A 17,652-nucleotide genomic window follows, 5' to 3' on the forward strand; every position below is an offset into this window, starting at 1 on the left:
TAGGAGGATGGACAGACGAGGAAGATTCGGACATCTCCTTTTTCGTGGCAGCTGCCACCACCATAGTGTCCACTGGAACTCCCTTGGTGAGATATGACTTATCCTGAGGGGCAGTTATATATTTGTTAGGCTTCCTGGGAACTGGTTCCACTGTGTCAGGTGTTTCCCACGCCCTCCGAGCAATCAATTCCATTAACTCGTCGAAGGGGGGAGTGACCCAGGAGGAAAAAGGGCGAGCACTAAATGCCTTCAGCAGAACCGATTCATCCTCAGAAGGAGATAGGGCCTGCCAATCACCTCTCTGTTTCAGGATCTCCAAGATGTCAGAAAAAGAGACATCCTCTGTAGGTGATTTTGGGGACCCCTCTGACTCATCCAAGTCAGTATCTGATGTTAAGGATTCTTGTGGAGAATCCAAGTGCCTCCTCTTGCACAATCTTTTCCTCTGGACGTCATCGGGGGGGGGGGGGGGCATCCGATGAAGCCTCCGAGGAAGAAGGGGCTCCCTCTGGGAGTGGCTGAGACACTGGTGCTCGACGCTTTTTTGTAGTTGTAGGTGCAGAAGAAGACAACGGTCCTTTATGGGAGGGAGAAGTTGCATCTGCTGAAGTGGTTGTCTGAGAAGACAATACCTTCCTCATAAGGTCGAAGGCCCCTGGACCCCGAGCCGAGGAATCCCCCGGTTCCGAAGAACACGGAGGTATCTCCGACGCAGAAACCAAGGGCATCGACTCCGAGGACGGAGCTGAAGTGATCCGTGCCGAGGCGCCGAGGGTGAGAGTCGGCACCGAAACATCGGTTCGACTCTCGGTCCCGGAACCAAGGATAGATCGTCGGCTCCGCGAGTCCGGTAATGGTTCCGACGGAGTCGAGGTCAACGGTGCCGACCGAGAAAGGGACGGTTCCGGCACCAAGGGCTCCACTATCATCAGATCGACGTCTCCCGTCTCCGAAGGCTGAGTAGGCCTCGGAGGAGGATCAGATGGAGATAAAGGAAGGCCTTCGAGTCTCGACACCAATTGAGAGGAGACTGCAATGAGTTTGGACAGGGCCGTGTTCTCCATTAATTTCTGCTCCACACGATCTACGTCGGTGTTGGAGAGGGGCCTGGAAGACCGAGTCGAAGGAATCAAAGATGGTGCCGACCTCAACAGAGCAGGAGGTGGAAGCTCCGTCACCGGTTCCAAGACTCGAGGCTCGGTGACAGACAGAAGTTCGACACTCGGCCCCGAAGTCTGTGGAACCGGTGAACTAACCTTAAACGAAGAACTCGGAGCCGATGACCTGGGCTCCGATGTCTTCGACTCCTTCGAGGATCCAGAAGCCTGGTCTGACTTGTCAAGAGCTTCTTGGAAGGCAGGCTTCAAAAGACCTCTGTCCATAAGCTTCCTGCGCCTATCTGTCATGACCCTTCCACTAAAGGAATGACAGATAGAACAGTCTTCCTGTAAGTGGAGAGGGCCAAGACAGTAGACACAGGAGCTATGGTTGTCGGTGACAGACATCTTCTGCCCACACTGACACCTCTTAAATCCTGACTTAGCTTTCTCAGACATTCTGAAAGAAAAAGTAAGTACACTAATACAACATTGTCAAAAAAGGTTATCAAGTAGCAATATATTACAGGTATCAAATCCAAGATTTAGCAGTAGTGGGGTAGGCCCTAAGGTAAACCTAAACTATATATATATATATATAGTTATAATATATAATAGAAAAGAGAAATGACCAGACCCTACACACACACACTAAATAACAGTCAAGAAATCCTAAAAATTTCGAAGAAAAATTCAAGAAAAGTTATCTTATCTTTCCCAGTTGGTCTGAGCTGTTGTAGAACGATGCGATCGGTTGCAGCGGCAAACTAGATCTGAGGTAAAGGCAGAGGGAATTGTGGGAGGTAGATAGTTGGTCTCGAGCTTCTTCTGGATGCAAAGCTTTGCTAAGCGGCCGACTCGGAGCCGAGGATCGGCTCCGACACCCATGTGTAAGAACAAAGGCGAGATGAACACTCCACATGGAACGTTATGGTAGGGACATAACTTCTTTTTTCTCATGTCCATATTTCTTCTTCAGATGTCTCCAGTTCTTCCTGTTTTTCCTTACTTTGGGGACTTGTTCCATTATGCTGTCATGTAGCCTGTGTTAGGCTTTCTACACCAGATCCTTCACTTCACAGGCACTCCATAACTAATCTTCTTTTCTACATTCCCTCTTTGTGATATTTTTTATTGTGAAATTTTCCTAATCTGGATACCTTGGCCAGTATTTCTCTTTGAATGTCTTTGGGGCTGCCTTCTTTATATTGATTAATTTGGCTTTGTTATACTTTTCAAAAATCTCTAGGTTTTGTTTATATTTTCACACTTCCTCAGATGCTTCTTTTTCCAAACAGATCAAAATTTATTGGTCTATATAATAATTTTCACAAATCTGTTGTATTAATGAACACCAAATTTTTGAGGCTTCTGACAGTTTTTCCTGTGGAAGTATTTTTCTTTCCTCTAATTTCTCTCAATCTTTTTGTATGTCTTGTGTGTGGGCTTTTTCCATAATAGTAACAATACTTTGAGTGGACTATTGAGGATAAGAAAGAAACTCTCATCTTTATGGTTCTTCTTTGGCCTATCAGTTTTTGTGATTTCTGTGGACTGCTACTTCCTTCTACAACAGGGGGACCCCCCCCCCCGTGCTTGGCCTGACCCTATTGTAGGAGTGTTTCTGTATTTTTAGGATTCTGCACTGTCATTTTTTCTAGTCCTGGGACCAGTGCGCGCCTACCAGGATTGGGCATTTTTTTATCCTGGGTCTTGTGCACCTAGCTTTTTTTTTTTTTTTAATTTTTGACCTACTTCTGTCCACGATATGCTATATAAATACAGTCTACAGAGGGAATTATGACCAGTTCCAAATACCAGTCACTTTTGGCCCAAAACCTTCAGAGTTCTGCTAGAAAGCTGAAGATGAAGAGGAATTTCACTTTCAACACAACAGTGGCCCCAAGCATACATCCAGATCAACAAAAGAATGGCTTCACCAGAAGAGAATTAAAGTTTTGGAATGGCCCAGCTAGAGCCCAGACCTAAATCCAATAGAACATCTGTGAGGTGACCTGAAGAGGGCTGTGCACAAGATATGGCCTCACAATCTAACAGATTTGGAGTGCTTTTGCAAGAAGAGTGGGCAAATATTGCCAAGTCAAGATGTGCCATGCGGATAGACCCCTACCCAAGAAGACTGAATGTTGTAATTAAAGCAAAAGATGCTTCAATTAATTTAAGGGTGTGCACACTTGTGCAACCAGCTTATTGTATGTTTTTTATTTTTTTATATTTCTTCCCCTAACAGATTTGTTTTTCAATTGAATTGCACAGGTTATAGGTTACATTAAAGGTGGGAAAAGTTTTGAAATGATTTATTGTGGTCTCATTTTTATATCACAAAAACATGGCATTTTAACAGGGTTGTGTACACTTTTTGTATCCACTGTAGGCCCTGGTAGTGTATTGTACCCCCCCACCCTCTGATTCCCCCTTAGATTGTCAGTGCTGTTATGACACTTCAAACTGTGAGCCCTAGTGGTATAATGGTTCCCACCACCCCCGATCCCTGTACTACTGTTTGTGTCATTATGGCATGTTAGAGAATAAGCCCTGGTCTGGTGGTTTACCATGCCAATCCCAGTCATGCTGTCTGTGCTTTAGGGCACTTAAAGGAGTATTTCCAGGTCTGTAGTCTATCTGTCCATCCCTGTTGTAATGTTGATGCCAGTAAGGGTCCTGTAGATTATATCCCCCAGCCCCCCACCCCGTTCCGATAGTAATGTTGGTGATGGTACTGCACTTTAAACAGTAATCACTGGTGTCCTATGATTCCTGCCTCCCACCCTTGATCACCATCATGCTTTATGTGCCATTGTAGAGCTAGTGGTCCCCCACTTTGGTCTGGTAGTAACGTTGGTGCTTGTATGGCAATTTAAACAACAATCTTTGGTGACTGGTGGTTCCCTACACCCCCACCCTCTATCACAGTTATGATTTATATAATGGAATGCATTTCACTTTATTCCTAGAGGTCTAGTAGTTCTCTACACCCACTTTTTTTTCGATGTCAGTGCCGTTATTGTACTTCAGATATAAGCCCTGATGCCTAGTTGTTCCTCCCCATACCATATTCCTGTTCAGTGGTTGAACATTGCTTTTTGGTTGTATTCAGTACAGCAATGTGTTGGGGATGGTCATACTGATCTACATGACCCAGCACTTTCTTGAATCACTTGGCCTTATAGATGCCTTCCTGGAGGGAGTTCCAAGGAGAGAGCATGTGGCTAATTTGCATATGATTCGCCTGCCTGAATACCTCATTATTATTCTGCATGGCTGCAGGGCCAGCTCTTCACATTTGCTTATGTTGGGGGAGACAGTACAGCACTGTGTAAGGGTGCTTGCTGAATATCAAAAAGGTACCATGACTTGTACATACTAGTGTGTATGTTGCAATATTTTTATGAATCTGGCCACTTGATTTCTACATGTTATGGTTCAACAAATCTGGAACTTTATGAATCAGCTGACTATCTCTTAACTCACACTCTGGGTCATGGATATATCGAAGTACAAGCTTGGATGTGCAGTAATATCCGCAAATGCCCAGTCAGCATTTCTTGTTGTTACATTTATGGAAATTATGATTATGCATTTTTTTTGGAATGGTTTTGTTTGTATTTGTGTGTGAAGTTATTTTTAGGTGGTCATTGAACATGTTTACAGACCCATTAATTCAGTCAGATGTATTTAAGTGTTTGGAGAATAACATTTTCAACATACAATGCAACGAGCCTTTCCTTATAAAGTCTTGCACTCTCATTGCATCATTCCATAAGGAAAGGTGATCTTACTTGCTGACTACAGAATATCCACACAGCAATTGCAAAAGGAATCTGAAAATGTTGCAGTGACAGAGTCGTAGTTTATGAAATGGTACCATCAATTTTTTTTAAAATATTTAGGTTTAATCACTGATGAGTAAAGATGTTTTCAACTTTTATTTGCAGGTAGATGCAAGGAATATTGATGGTAGCACTCCACTATGTGTTGCATGTGCTTTTGGAAGTGTAGAGTGTGTGAAGCTGTTGCTAGCCCATGGGGCGAAGGCTAATCCTCCCCTTTTCGCTGTATCTCCACTACATGAAGCTTGCATGAGTGGTGAGTAACTAATAATTTAAATGACAGTGAAGTAATGCAGAAAATTCTAGCACTATATTTGCTTCATAGAACATTTAAAAAAGCAGGGTGAGCTGGCATACATATAAATATTGATGGTGACTAAATTGAGAGGTATTGTATAAATGTGAAACCTAGTTTGTGCTGCAGTTCTTTGGACTAAATCTTGGCCTGAGTGTTGTGCCTTGGTATGAAGTACTTACTTTGGGTTGAGAAGGAATATCGAATAGCAGAGCAAAAAAAAGTTTTGAAACAAAAACTGATAACAGATTGAAGTTAGCTTCCTTTCTGTTAGGATTAGGGATTTCACTATGACCCCTAGGTCCCTACACCAACTCAAATACAATTATGAACTTGTAGTTGCCCACATGGAGGTGAATGATCTTGGGGGAGATGTAGAGAGACATTGCTGTGCTCTTTGCTAATGTCTTCAACGAAGGTAAGGACCTGGAATGGAGTTGCATACTTCTATCTTTAAGAATGTTTCCAATTCAAGGATAAAATAATGGACTTCAGTAATGAGCCTGTAAATTGATGGTCACTCTAGGGGATCTAGTGTGTGTTTACTTGGAATGAAAAACAGACCCCTCCACTTTACTAGGCATGCCCTGCACCTTTCATCCATAATTTTTTGTCTGCTAGCTACATTTTTTGTTACTCCCATAGTGCCATTTTTGGAGCAATGTTTTAATGTTATTATTTTTTTTCAGTATGCCATATTGTGCAATCCCTTGCATGGTGCAGTTGTTATTTTGGTACTGATTGTCTATGCAACCGTATGTGTTTATTGTTAGACAAGTTAGTGCTTCCATCCAGTTGTAAATTATTTGGTATCAAACGTGTACATCCAGGTATCACAGTTAACTATTATATTCAGCCTTAATCTCATATTTGACTTAACATTGCTCATTAAACAAAAAAAAAGTTAAACACATAGATAAACTGTTTACAGTCTAACTTTTGAGCAGGAATTAGTAACCATGTTTTATTAATACTCTTCTACAGGTCTTAACAACCAGACTAGTGATTTTTTTTTGTATTGGAGCCTACTTTGTTATTAAACAGACATAGATCTTATGTACTTTGGTCCACATCCCCTTCAAGCTAAAATTCCAGTACATGATAGTTACCAGGGTTGGATGACTTCCGAAAGGAAGCATGCCTACTCAACCAGGTGGACTTTTTTGAGAAGGTCACCAAAGCAATGGATGAGGGCAAAATCGTTCACACTGCCTACCTTGACCTGGCCAGGGCATTTGACACAATACCCCACTCAGGCATTGTTGACAAACTCAGGAGGTTAGGTACAAACCCAGATGTCACCTGCAGGACCCAGGAAGTTAGAACTGGGGAGTCCACCTCTACAAAGAGGCCAGTCACTAGTAGAGTCCCTCAAGGATCAGTCCTTGGACTGCTCCTTTTTGGCATTTACTTCTCAGAAGTCAAGGCCAATGTCAGTGGTCTCTGGCTGACTAAATTTGCAGATGACTGCAATTTAGGAGCTGTCATTGAATCTCCCACTGACACAAATGTTCTTCAGGAGGGGCTGACACAGACAAATAACTGGTGTCAGAGTCATGGACTAAAACTAAATGCCAAGAAATGCATAATAGTATCCTTTCGGAAGTCATCCAACCCTGGTAACTATCAAATTGACAACACACCCTTTAGAGTTGATCCAGTAGTCAGAGACTTAGGGACACACATAGATGGTAATCTAGCCTTTGATCATCATGTATCAGTAGTGGTGAGGAAATCATTCTGTGTTGTGCAATTTATAAACAAAGGTATGGCATCTAAGTCCAAGGAAGTCATTGTTCTACTGTATTCGGCATTCATCAGACCTGTCATTGAGTACAATGCCCCCTTTGGTATGTACCTAACCAGGCATATCCAACAACTGGAACTTCCACAGAGGTTTCTCACTAAAAGAATACAAGGCGTAAGTAATATGTCCTATGCAGACTGCCTCAAGGCCCTATCCCTGTATTCTACAGGGCATTGTCAGACCCCACTCTGATGGACCTTTTGTATATCCACAAAACAGTACCAGAATTAGCCGTTCTAAAGACTTAAACTTGCCTGTGATATAAATAGGACCTTCTGGAGAGAGAGAGGTATGTATCCCAGAGACTACCCAGTATATGGAACAGGCTTCCCCATCCATGTGAAGCAGAGTTCCTCTCTAATCCAATTCAAGTGCAACTTAGACAGTTGGATGGGAAACTGTAAATTCATCCCTGGTTTGGCACCTGTGTCTCTGATGCAAACAGGTAACCTGTAAATGGTTCATCTCCCTGGCTCGTGCTTACACTTATCAAGGATATCAGAACTTGTCAGAGGTTTGGGATGCATGGCTAGGCTTAAAAAGGCCCTTGTGGTCATTAGCCTAGTCAACACCTATGAACGGCATCCCATACAGCCCATTCTCTTACTATGAAGTAATGTATTGGATCTCTAGTAGTTCTCAGTTTCATATTTTTAATCTCTGAATTCATTTTCACCGCTCTTACTGATGGTTTGCCTTTAGTTTTCCATTTTATAGTTATAGCTTTCTTGGCAACCATCATCAGTAAAGATAGCAAAGCTTTCACTTCTTTTGAATCTTATTTTACCTTGTCTGAAAAAAATCTGTACATTCTCAGAATATATGCTCTGAAGAACCCCTTTCTAAATCATCACATCTCCAACATGTGCCTCTTTTTTAAGGGAACATTTTCTGAGGTCTTCTGGTGTGTATAAATGTTTGGGTAAATATTTCCATATAAAAATTCCATTTTTTATTTAGTTGCATACTTGGGATTAAGACATGTTTCTCTCCACTGTGTCTGCAACATCTTATATAATCATTCACTCCTTGCTATATTTATCTGTCTGTACTGTATTTGCCTTCTCAAATCTAATATTGCCTTATGTGCTGTGTTGCTCTTTTCCAGTCTGCCATTTGTATTCTATTCTCCAGTTTTAAAATCTGCTATTGGTGGTTTAACAGAATTACTTTCTAGCCTCACAATACCTTCCCTGAGCTCTAGCATTATATGATCTGAACTCAGTAACCCAAAGATTGTGTAGCTCTTCCCATTTTATTATCCCATCTCCTTTTAGTATCTGCTCCCAAAAATCTTGGTTCTCTCTTCTCCAAATGCTCATGAGATTATTTCCTTTGACTTTCTTATAGCTATATATAGTATAACCTATTAAGGTTTTTCTGTTTTTCCAGGGTCTAACTTCCTTTAACCTAAATACTTGTTTAAATTGTATGGCTGTACGTTAAGCTCTTTATATTTATTTCCTAGATCTGCCCAAATGCCCATTTATAATCTTGTTTCATCTCTTGTGCAATATACCTATCATTTGTTTCCATTTTGTCATATAATCTGTACCCTGAATCAAATGTATTAATTACTCTAAAAAGACTTATAAATAAGGGAACACAATTACCCCCTTAAAACCAGCCAAGAAAACACACTGACACTATTCAGACCTAGATTCAAACTTCCATTATTGGAAAAAAAACCCTGTAGAATAAGACCAGCCACATAGAACCTACTACTTGTTGAAGTTAAAAAAAAAAAAAACACTGAAACTCTGGCATCCTTCAAGAAGTCTGTTAGACACTGGCTAAATGCTTGCAGTTTATCAAAGCTTGAAGTCTGGAATTTATTAATCCTAACAGTATCACTTTTAAATAAAGAAAATCAGGTAAATACTGTAACACATTTACCCTTTTTTTATATATAGTTACTATAATTTCTGTCAGGATCAGACATGTATTTGTGTATTTTGTTTTATTTTGTGCATGCTTTTATCTTATAAAGTTCAAACCATCTGCAGAGGGATATTTATTATTATACTGTACTTTCCTGTTGTATATTTGTACTGGAGTCACAACTGAAAAGGGTCAGTTAACCAGTTTACTTAACACAGTTAAGCTGAAAAATATAAAAAGTTGTGTGGCCTTATAGTATGCCAACAAATCTGAGTCCCAAGCCCCCTTGTTCTTTTGTCAGTATTAGTTTCTCCATTGTACTCTTTCCCTTTTGTTATCCCAAAGGAACTCTTTTTTTCTTATAGGTTCATAGGTAGGTACTAGGCTATCGGCCCTAGGGCCCATACAAGCCTAGCCAAAAAATGTACCCTGGCTTTCGCCACCCAAGAAATTTATTTTCCTGTGCCCCTGTCGAGCAAGCCACAGAAGTAATCCCCGGGGTGAATTTCCCATTTCCCATCCAGTCATCAAGATTTTTCTTGAAGAGTGCTAATGAGGAGCTCTGTTTAACATAGATAGGTAGTCTGTTCCTGAGTATGGGAAGTCTCTGGGACAGGAATCTGTCCCTCCAGCATGTTCTCTTCATTGTGGTGACAAGGTTTAGGTCCCTAGAGCATGTAGCTCGGAGGAATTGGGATTTCTGTAAGTGGAGCATGTCCAACAGCTCTGGGTTTGACATAGCTTTGTATGTTAGGCAGAGATCGCCCCTGAGTAGGCGATATGCGATGGAGTAAAGCTGTAGTTTTTTGAGACGGTCTGCATAGGGCATCTGTTTGAGGCCAGTAATCCTGTTTGTGAGGTATTTCTGTGGTCTTTCCAGTTGTTGTAGATGTCTTGTGAGGTACATACCAAAAGAGGCGTTGTACTCTATAATGGGTCTAATGAGTGGTGAGTAGAGGGGAACAATGACCTCTTTTTTTCTGGATGAGAATCCTTTTGTGATGAGATGAGCCACGTAGAAGGATTTCCTGACCACTGTGGCAATGTGATTATCAAAGGAGAGACTACTGTCCACCTGTGTCCCAAGGTCTCTTATCACATTTTCGGCATTAAGTAGACTACCAGCTATGTGGTAGTTCATGGGTACAGAGTTTTTACCAAAGGGGATGACAATACACTTTTTGGCATTGAGCTTCAGGCCATGGCTTTGACACCAGGTATCTGTCTCAGTGAGTCCCTTTTGTAGTTTGTCCACATCGTTAGGAGTTTTGATTATGGCTCCTAGTTTGCAGTCATCTGCAAACTTTGTTAGCCAAAGACCTTCTGTGTTGGCTTGCACTTCAGAGAAGTAGATACCAAACAGGAGAGGACCGAGGACTGAACCCTGTGGTACTCCACTTGTCACTGGTCTGATGTCAGATTTGGAATCCGCTACTTTCACAGTGTGGGTTCTGTCCGTGAACCAGTTGGCAGCCCATCTTGTGACATAGAGATTTATACCTAGTTTAGTGAGTTTATGTATAATTCCAGAGTGGGGGATGGTGTCGAAAGCCTTGGCACGATCTAGATAAGCTGTGTGAACCATTTTACCTGCATCTATGGCTTTGGTGACTGCTTCAAAGAAGTCAGTCAGGTTTAGGAAGCATGATCTGCCTTTTACAAATCCAAACTGGGTAGGGTCCAGAGTCTGGAGATTACCAATGTCATATTCTTCCATATTTAGTCTCTCACTTGATACGTATAAACCTGAACTACATAAAGAACCATTGAGAACGAAAACATTTTTATTACTTTTATCTTGTCCATTAATAAGAGTTTCCATAGTCTAATCTCTTAGAATCTTTTGAGTATTTTTTCTCACATTTCCTTGCTCAGCATTTGATTTCAGCCAGATCACCAAATATCTTGTCCTGTCTTGACCACACAAAAAACGGGGTGCTCTGTACCCAGCCATGTGTTAACAGCTTAGTTCATTACTATAGCCTTTTTTATAATTTGCTTTATTGCAACATGTACTAGTAAAATATTTCAGTTTATCAAATATAATTTTATATCATATTCTGGATTGATAACATATATTATGTCTGCAAAAAGGGCTATATTCTCATTAGTATTTCTCCATTTATATCCATTTATGTCTGTCTTATGTCCCTGGCTAATGGTTCTAAATTTAAAGCCAATAGTAATGGTGAAAATAAAAACTCTGCCTATTGCCTTTTGTATGGCTAAATTCTTTAGACAGCTCATAGCTACACTTCACCCTACCATGAGTTCCTTTATAGATATTAAATGTTAATGTTATTCAAATTGGTGGAAATCTCTTAAATTTCTAATTTATTCTGTCAAATGCTTTTTCGGCATCCAGACCCATTAATAATAATATATTATCATCTTGTGCATCCTTTTGAATCGTAAGGTTTCTGTTAATATTGTCATATGTTTACCTACCTTCTGTAAATCCATACTGATCATGGTCTACTGTTCTCGGCAATATTATTGCCATTCGTTTTACCAGAATGGTCAGAACACTTTGTAGTCATAATTCAGAAGTGAAATGGGTCTGTATGATCGTGGATCAAGGGGATCTTCTTATTTTTTGGTATAACTACCACTACTGCTTCTTAAGTTAAAGATCCCCATCCCAAAAAAAAAGTTTTTAAAAGTACAAGCCAGACTTCTATTTCTCCTGTTTCTTTTTTCAACATTTCTATTGTAATTCTATCACTAACAGGGATTTCCTTGTATTCTTATTTAATTTGCTTTACTTTTGATGTAAATGCCTGTTTTTCTCTCTCTGCTTTAACCGAGGAAGTTGTAATTGTATGAAGTATGTTATATTTCCTGTGTGTTACTTTTGGTCTCCATCTTGTTTTATCTAGTGCACTGCAATAATTCACATTGAATTCATAATTTTTCCTGGCTTCATTTCTATTGTATTATCATAATTCCCAATTTTGGTTTTCATACTTTCAGCATTTTGTTGCCCCAGACATTGAGCCAACACTTTAATTGCCGTAGGGTTATCAAAAAAGAAGTTCTTAAATCCATTGCTATAATTTATTCAGGTTTTCTAAATACTCTTACCTAGACATAGTTTCTTTCAACTGCTATTCAATCATTGTGTTCCACTTCTCTTTTAGTTCTGTAAATTCCTTACTTTTAAAACTCTCTAAATACCTACTATGGCTGTTATTCCTTATCTCATTTGCTTTTATTGTGACCTCTTTTCTTCAGTTTACAATTATCCCAGTTCATTGGAAAGTCTGTACTGCTTAGGTTCAAATCTGATAACATTTCAGTTAATGTTTTGTTGTCATTTTTAATGTAGCAGTATTCTTTACATATGGGTTGTATTCTGCTCCATGACCCAATGTCCAGCCTGTATACAAAAGCTTAGTGCCCCTGCCTGTACGTGGTATGTTACACAAAGGCAGAGAGAAGGTCAGCCATAAAAGGGATGTCCGCATGTACAGTCCTCAGACCTTTTTTGCAGCCATTTGAAAAGGATAACTCGTATGTTCGGTCTGCTGTTGGATATTGTGATTCACTTTTCAGCTTCAGATAAGTACCCCATAGGGGATTTAAATTGTTGCTACTACCTTTTGTTGTTGTTAAGCTCATTGAGAAAGGGCCAGTGTAGGTGTCAAAGGCAAATTCCACATAAGGATAGTCATGAGCTTTGTTTTGCTTAGGGGTCTACTCATGACCATCGATCCTGATGTTCATCGTGTTACCCTGCTGCAGTCATCACACTTGGGTTATCCTGCCGTCAGGCGGTTCTGCAGTTGGCCCGAATTCCAAAGTCTTGGTCCGGCGTCGGTTGCTGTCGCTTCTTCCCTGACGTCAGTGTGCCAGGAGTATATAAGAGGCTACCGACCCATTTTCTTCAGTCTTTCTTGCTGTGCGGTGCCCGAAGCAGAAGCAGTTCGCAAGTGCCAGTCGGCCGACACCTGAGATTTTCGATTCGAATTTCAGTCCGAAGTCTTCAATAAAGCTAAGTACCCCGTTGGGGAACCTTGTCTTGCCTCAGTCCGATATCAGAAAAAGTTAACAATTGCATTTCTTGTGGGAAGCAAATACCTCATAAGGACTTCCATTCCTATTGTATTCCTTGCCTAGGCCCAGACCACGACGTCACAGGTTGTCGGTTTTGTGCTAGGTTTAATAAACGAACTATCAAACGCCGTTTTGACTTCGCACGACATTACTTTGGTAGGAAATTTAATTATATCATGCCGTCAGAGCAGCCGATGACCGGCATACATAAAAAACACAAGGATAAGGACAGGCAGCCTAGGAACAAGCCAGACTCCGAGGCCTCTGCTGGGCCTGTCGCCGGTTTTCAGTGAGGCGCCTACGCAGCCCCTGACGACTGCAGATCTGGAACTCCAGACAGCTGTGGATTCTCAGGCGGAGTCTACTAGGCCGACGCAGCCATCTTCCGACACCGGAGCAGAAGTAGACCGCGGTGCAGTGGAAACACCTTCGGTTGCAGAAGGTGTCTTCAGACCGATTACACAAATTCCTCACCTGCTCACCCAGCGAGACAATCAGATTCTACACAGCTAGCTCAAGACTTTAAACCTGGCTGCATGGCAAATTACCTAAACAACCAGCCAACACCTCTATCCAAAGCTGTTATGGATGTCATTCTGGAGGCCAGGAGGCCCAGCACCAGGAAAACCTATTCAGACAAATGGAAAAGATTTTGCGCCTGGAACCAGGCTAAAGGCCTAAATCCCCTTGATCCAAACATTCCTCAGATTCTACAATATTTAACTGAGATGTTGCACAAAGGACTTTCCTTTTATCTATTAAGATCCACGCCTCAGCAATTTCAGCTCATTACAACACGGATCCTCCTTTATTCTCACATCCACTCCTAAGACAGTACCTTAGAGGGGCTAAGAACATAAGACCGCCAAGGAGAGCACCAACACCTACTTGGGATCTCAACTTTGTTCTGGAAAAGCTTACACTGCCTCCCTTTGAATCAGCTTTTTCAGCTGATTTAAAATTTCTTTCATGGAAAACTGCCCTGCTACTAGCAATAACCTCAGCTAGAAGAGTCTCAGAGCTACAGGCACTAATGGCAGTGGAGCCTTTCCTCATTTTTCATCAAGACAGAGTCTCTCTATGAACTAACCCTTCCTTTATGCCAAAGGTGGTAACCAGTGTGGCCCTAAACCAAACCATTCATTTGCCCACCTTTTTCCCAAATCCCCAGAACAAAGGAGAAAGACTCCTGCACTCTTTGGACATTCACAGGCAATTACGTTACTACTTCTATAAAACTAAGGCTTTCAGAAAAACTGACCAGCTTTTTTAGCCTATGCTACAGGATCACAAGGAAAAGCTATCTCAAAACAGACTATTTCTAAATGGATAGGGCATTGCATATGTTTCTGCTACACGCATCATGGGAAACCGGTACCTGCTAACATTAGGTCCCACTCCACCAGGGCTACAGCTACATCAGCAGCCTTTCTCAGGGGAGTGCCAACCAAGGATATTCTGGAAGCTGCAACTTGGAGTTCAGTGCACACCTTCACCAAACACTATCACTTACCTCTATATTCTAAGACTAGAGCTGGTTTTGCCACTGCAGTTTTGCAGGGCCTACTAGCTTCTTCTAACCCTGTTTAACTCCACCTCCCTTCCTTAGCTTTGGGATTCAACCCAAGTGTGATGACTGCAGCAGGGTAACACGATGAACATAGTACAATTTTGTACCTACCATAAATGTAGATGTTCGAGTGTTCACCCTGCTGCAGTCCAGGTTACCCTCCCACCATCCCCTCTGAACTAGCTGAACTTATCTATACCACTCTATCCTATACAACCTCTGTGGTGTATTTTCTTGTGCCTAAAGGTATTGTTTTATTTTTATCTAGCTATATATATATATATTTTGTCTACCTATTGAGGGCACCTGACATCTGGGGCAAGAAAAACTGAAGAAAATGGCGTTGGATGCCTCTTGTATATCCCTGGCGCACTTACGTCAGGGAAGAAGCGACAGCAACTGACGCCAGACCAAGACTTTGGAATTCGGGCCGACTGCGGGACCACCTGATGGCAGGATAACCCAAGTGTGATGACTGCAGCAGGGTGAACACGCGAACATCTACATTTATGGTAGGTACAAAACTGTACTTTCTGTCTTGTCAGGCCTTTGTAACTAAGACTTTACACAGTCAGTTGTTGGCTTTAAATCTCTGTTTGAAAAAAACAGTGACTTAAATGTTTGGCTAGGGATGCAATGGAGGGCTGCGCAAGTTCTTCTGAGCTGTCAGTGAAGAAGAAGGTCAGCAAAGCTATGCCGAATCCTCTTTGGCTGTCTTCTTCCTCTGACGTATCCCTTGAGATTGATGAAAACCTGACAGTGCGGTCAGAGATAGGGTCCACTTCTTTGGCAGGTACTTGATTGGAAACCATCAGAAGTGGGGATCTGAGCACATTCGAGGCAATGCAGACGTCCGGTTTGGATGACTTGGGGGAACCATGGCTGGTAATTTCAGAGTATTCTGGAACCGTTCCTGCTTCCCTGCCTAAAAAAAGTCCCAGGCATTAGGCCTACATCTGCTTTTTCTCCACTGCAGTAGAAGCATGTTCAAAGAGGTAGAAGATAAGGCATTCCACTGTCCCTTCCACCCCTCCGTCTGATTGGAATGACTTTTCCCAGGGTCTTATTAAGGCTCTGATGGCCCTCAGACCTCCAACCTTAGCTTCACCCATTTTTGAGCCTCCCTTTTCCTCTTCTCTTGTCCTGCCGCCTGCTTCCCAGGAGTGTCCTACTGTCTTACCCAGTACAGCATCCTGACTCGGCGGGGTCTTCTTTAGATGAAGACTAGCATACTTCAGTCAAATCACTTCCCCTTTGGAATATGCTTCCTCAGAGGAAGAGTCTAATGGGGAGATTCCCCTATGGAAGAACTTTTTTTTGACTATCAGTAAAATGAGGGAATTCTTTAAGTGAGATTCTTCCCAAATCTCAGAGGAACAGAAATATTATGATCTTCAGCTGGAGGCACCTACTCCTTCAGCAGTGCCTCCAGTCCTTCCAGCTTTCTTAGATGCCTTTGCATCTATTTCTAAGACCCCAGACTCGCAAGCTTGTGCTCCAAAGAGACATGACCATTTTTATAAAGTCCCTGAGGACTGCAAATTTCTCTTTAAATGTCCTTCAGCTGATCTAGTTGTGGTGTCCATTACCTTTGACAAATTCTCTTGTGTTGCTCCAACTAAGTTGTTCCCTTCTGACAAAGTAAGAAAGATTTTGGGAAGGTTGGGAAAGAAGGACTACACTTCTTCCAACTTGCCTGTCAGAGCCATTAATTACCAGACACATTTCTCTGTATGCTGTAGGCCTTGTCCCAGTTACCTTACTCAGAGACTAAGTTGCTGTCTCTATTGGCAGCATCCTCCCGGGTAACCAGACATTTGATCAAATGCAGCTGTGATGCTGTTGAAACTTCCTCCAGAGCTGCAGCTTCTGCTTCTGTTCTCAGGAGGCATTTCTGGCTACATCAACAGGTCCTCCCTGATGATAAAAGCAAAAATTTGATGATGTAAATCTTTTGTTCATAGATTACAGATAGGACCTCGGTTCCATCCTCGTAACCGATATGGCTGTTTTCCAGCTCTCGCAAGCCAAAAACTCTCAGCTAAGAACCTACCCACAATGCCCCTGTCCTAGATACTCCAGATCTCATTTGCTGCGTTCCTAGTCAGACATGTTAGCCATCTCTCTCAAAGCTAAGTACTAAATTATTGATTTTATGACGATGTTTTCTTCTAAATTATTAAATTTTTAGTTAAGTTAGTCTTTTTTCACTGTCGCCTATAACCTAGGCCTATTTCCTACCCTTTTCCTTGGTAATTTAATTTTTTACCCTTTTTGTTACTGTCCCTCTCTCTTGTCTTTGACAGGCCTTTCCTTTTTACTAATGGTATTCCTTAACTAACATCACTGGTATTTTATTATTTTATCTTTATATTTTAAAGATTTTTATTATTATTACTATTATTTGGATAGCATTGTTTTCCTTACCATGTCAGACAAAGCTAAGTTGGGTTTTAAACAGTGTGACAAGTGTGGACGTAGGATGCCTAACTCAGATACACATGTCCGTTGTGTCTACTGTTTGGACGTGGATCATATTAAAGCTGATTGTGACATTTGTGCTAGTTTTAGTAATCGGACGCTAGCAGAACGTAAGAATAAACTTATTTAAAAAGATTTACTCAAGACACCTTTCTAGGAGGCTCTGTCTGGGTCGGACTTCTCACCTCCTCCTAAGACCAAAAAATATAAGGAAAAACGGAGTCACTCAGTTCCTGCATCCCTGTCAGTTATGGAACCAAGTTGGCTCCATGCTTCGCCAGCACCCTCGGTGCAGACCTCCTTGGCACCAGGATCTGTGTCCTCTCCCTTGGTGCCGACCATGGTATTCATTCCTATTTCTGTTCCAACCATGGCACCACTGATTTCGTTGCTGTCCTTTGTTCCCACATTGGCTCCGATGACTGTACATGCCTCGGCACCATCCCTGTCCATGGTGCTGACAGTCTCCTTGGCTCCATGGGCTCTGATGACTGTACATACCTCGGCACCATCCCCGTCCATGGTGCTGACAGTTTCCTTGGCTCCATGGACTCTGATGACTTTACATGCCTTGGCACCATCCCCGGCCACGGTGCTGACAGTTTCTTCGGCTC

The 17,652-nt window shown here is 41.8% G+C and overlaps 1 protein-coding gene across 1 annotated transcript in view; it reads left to right on the forward strand.

Moving 5' to 3' along the window:
* ASB13 (ankyrin repeat and SOCS box containing 13) overlaps nucleotides 1-17,652 on the forward strand; it is a 519,678-nt gene that overhangs the window by 297,838 nt on the left and 204,188 nt on the right. Inside the window, exon 3 of the mRNA XM_044088825.1 lies at nucleotides 5,054-5,204. Coding sequence (XP_043944760.1) covers nucleotides 5,054-5,204 — 151 coding nt within the window. The remainder of the gene's footprint in view (nucleotides 1-5,053; nucleotides 5,205-17,652) is intronic.

This window comes from Protopterus annectens, chromosome 11.part0, assembly GCF_019279795.1.
Source record: "Protopterus annectens isolate FY-2018-M chromosome 11.part0, PAN1.0, whole genome shotgun sequence".
NCBI classification, from domain to species: domain Eukaryota; kingdom Metazoa; phylum Chordata; order Ceratodontiformes; family Protopteridae; genus Protopterus; species Protopterus annectens.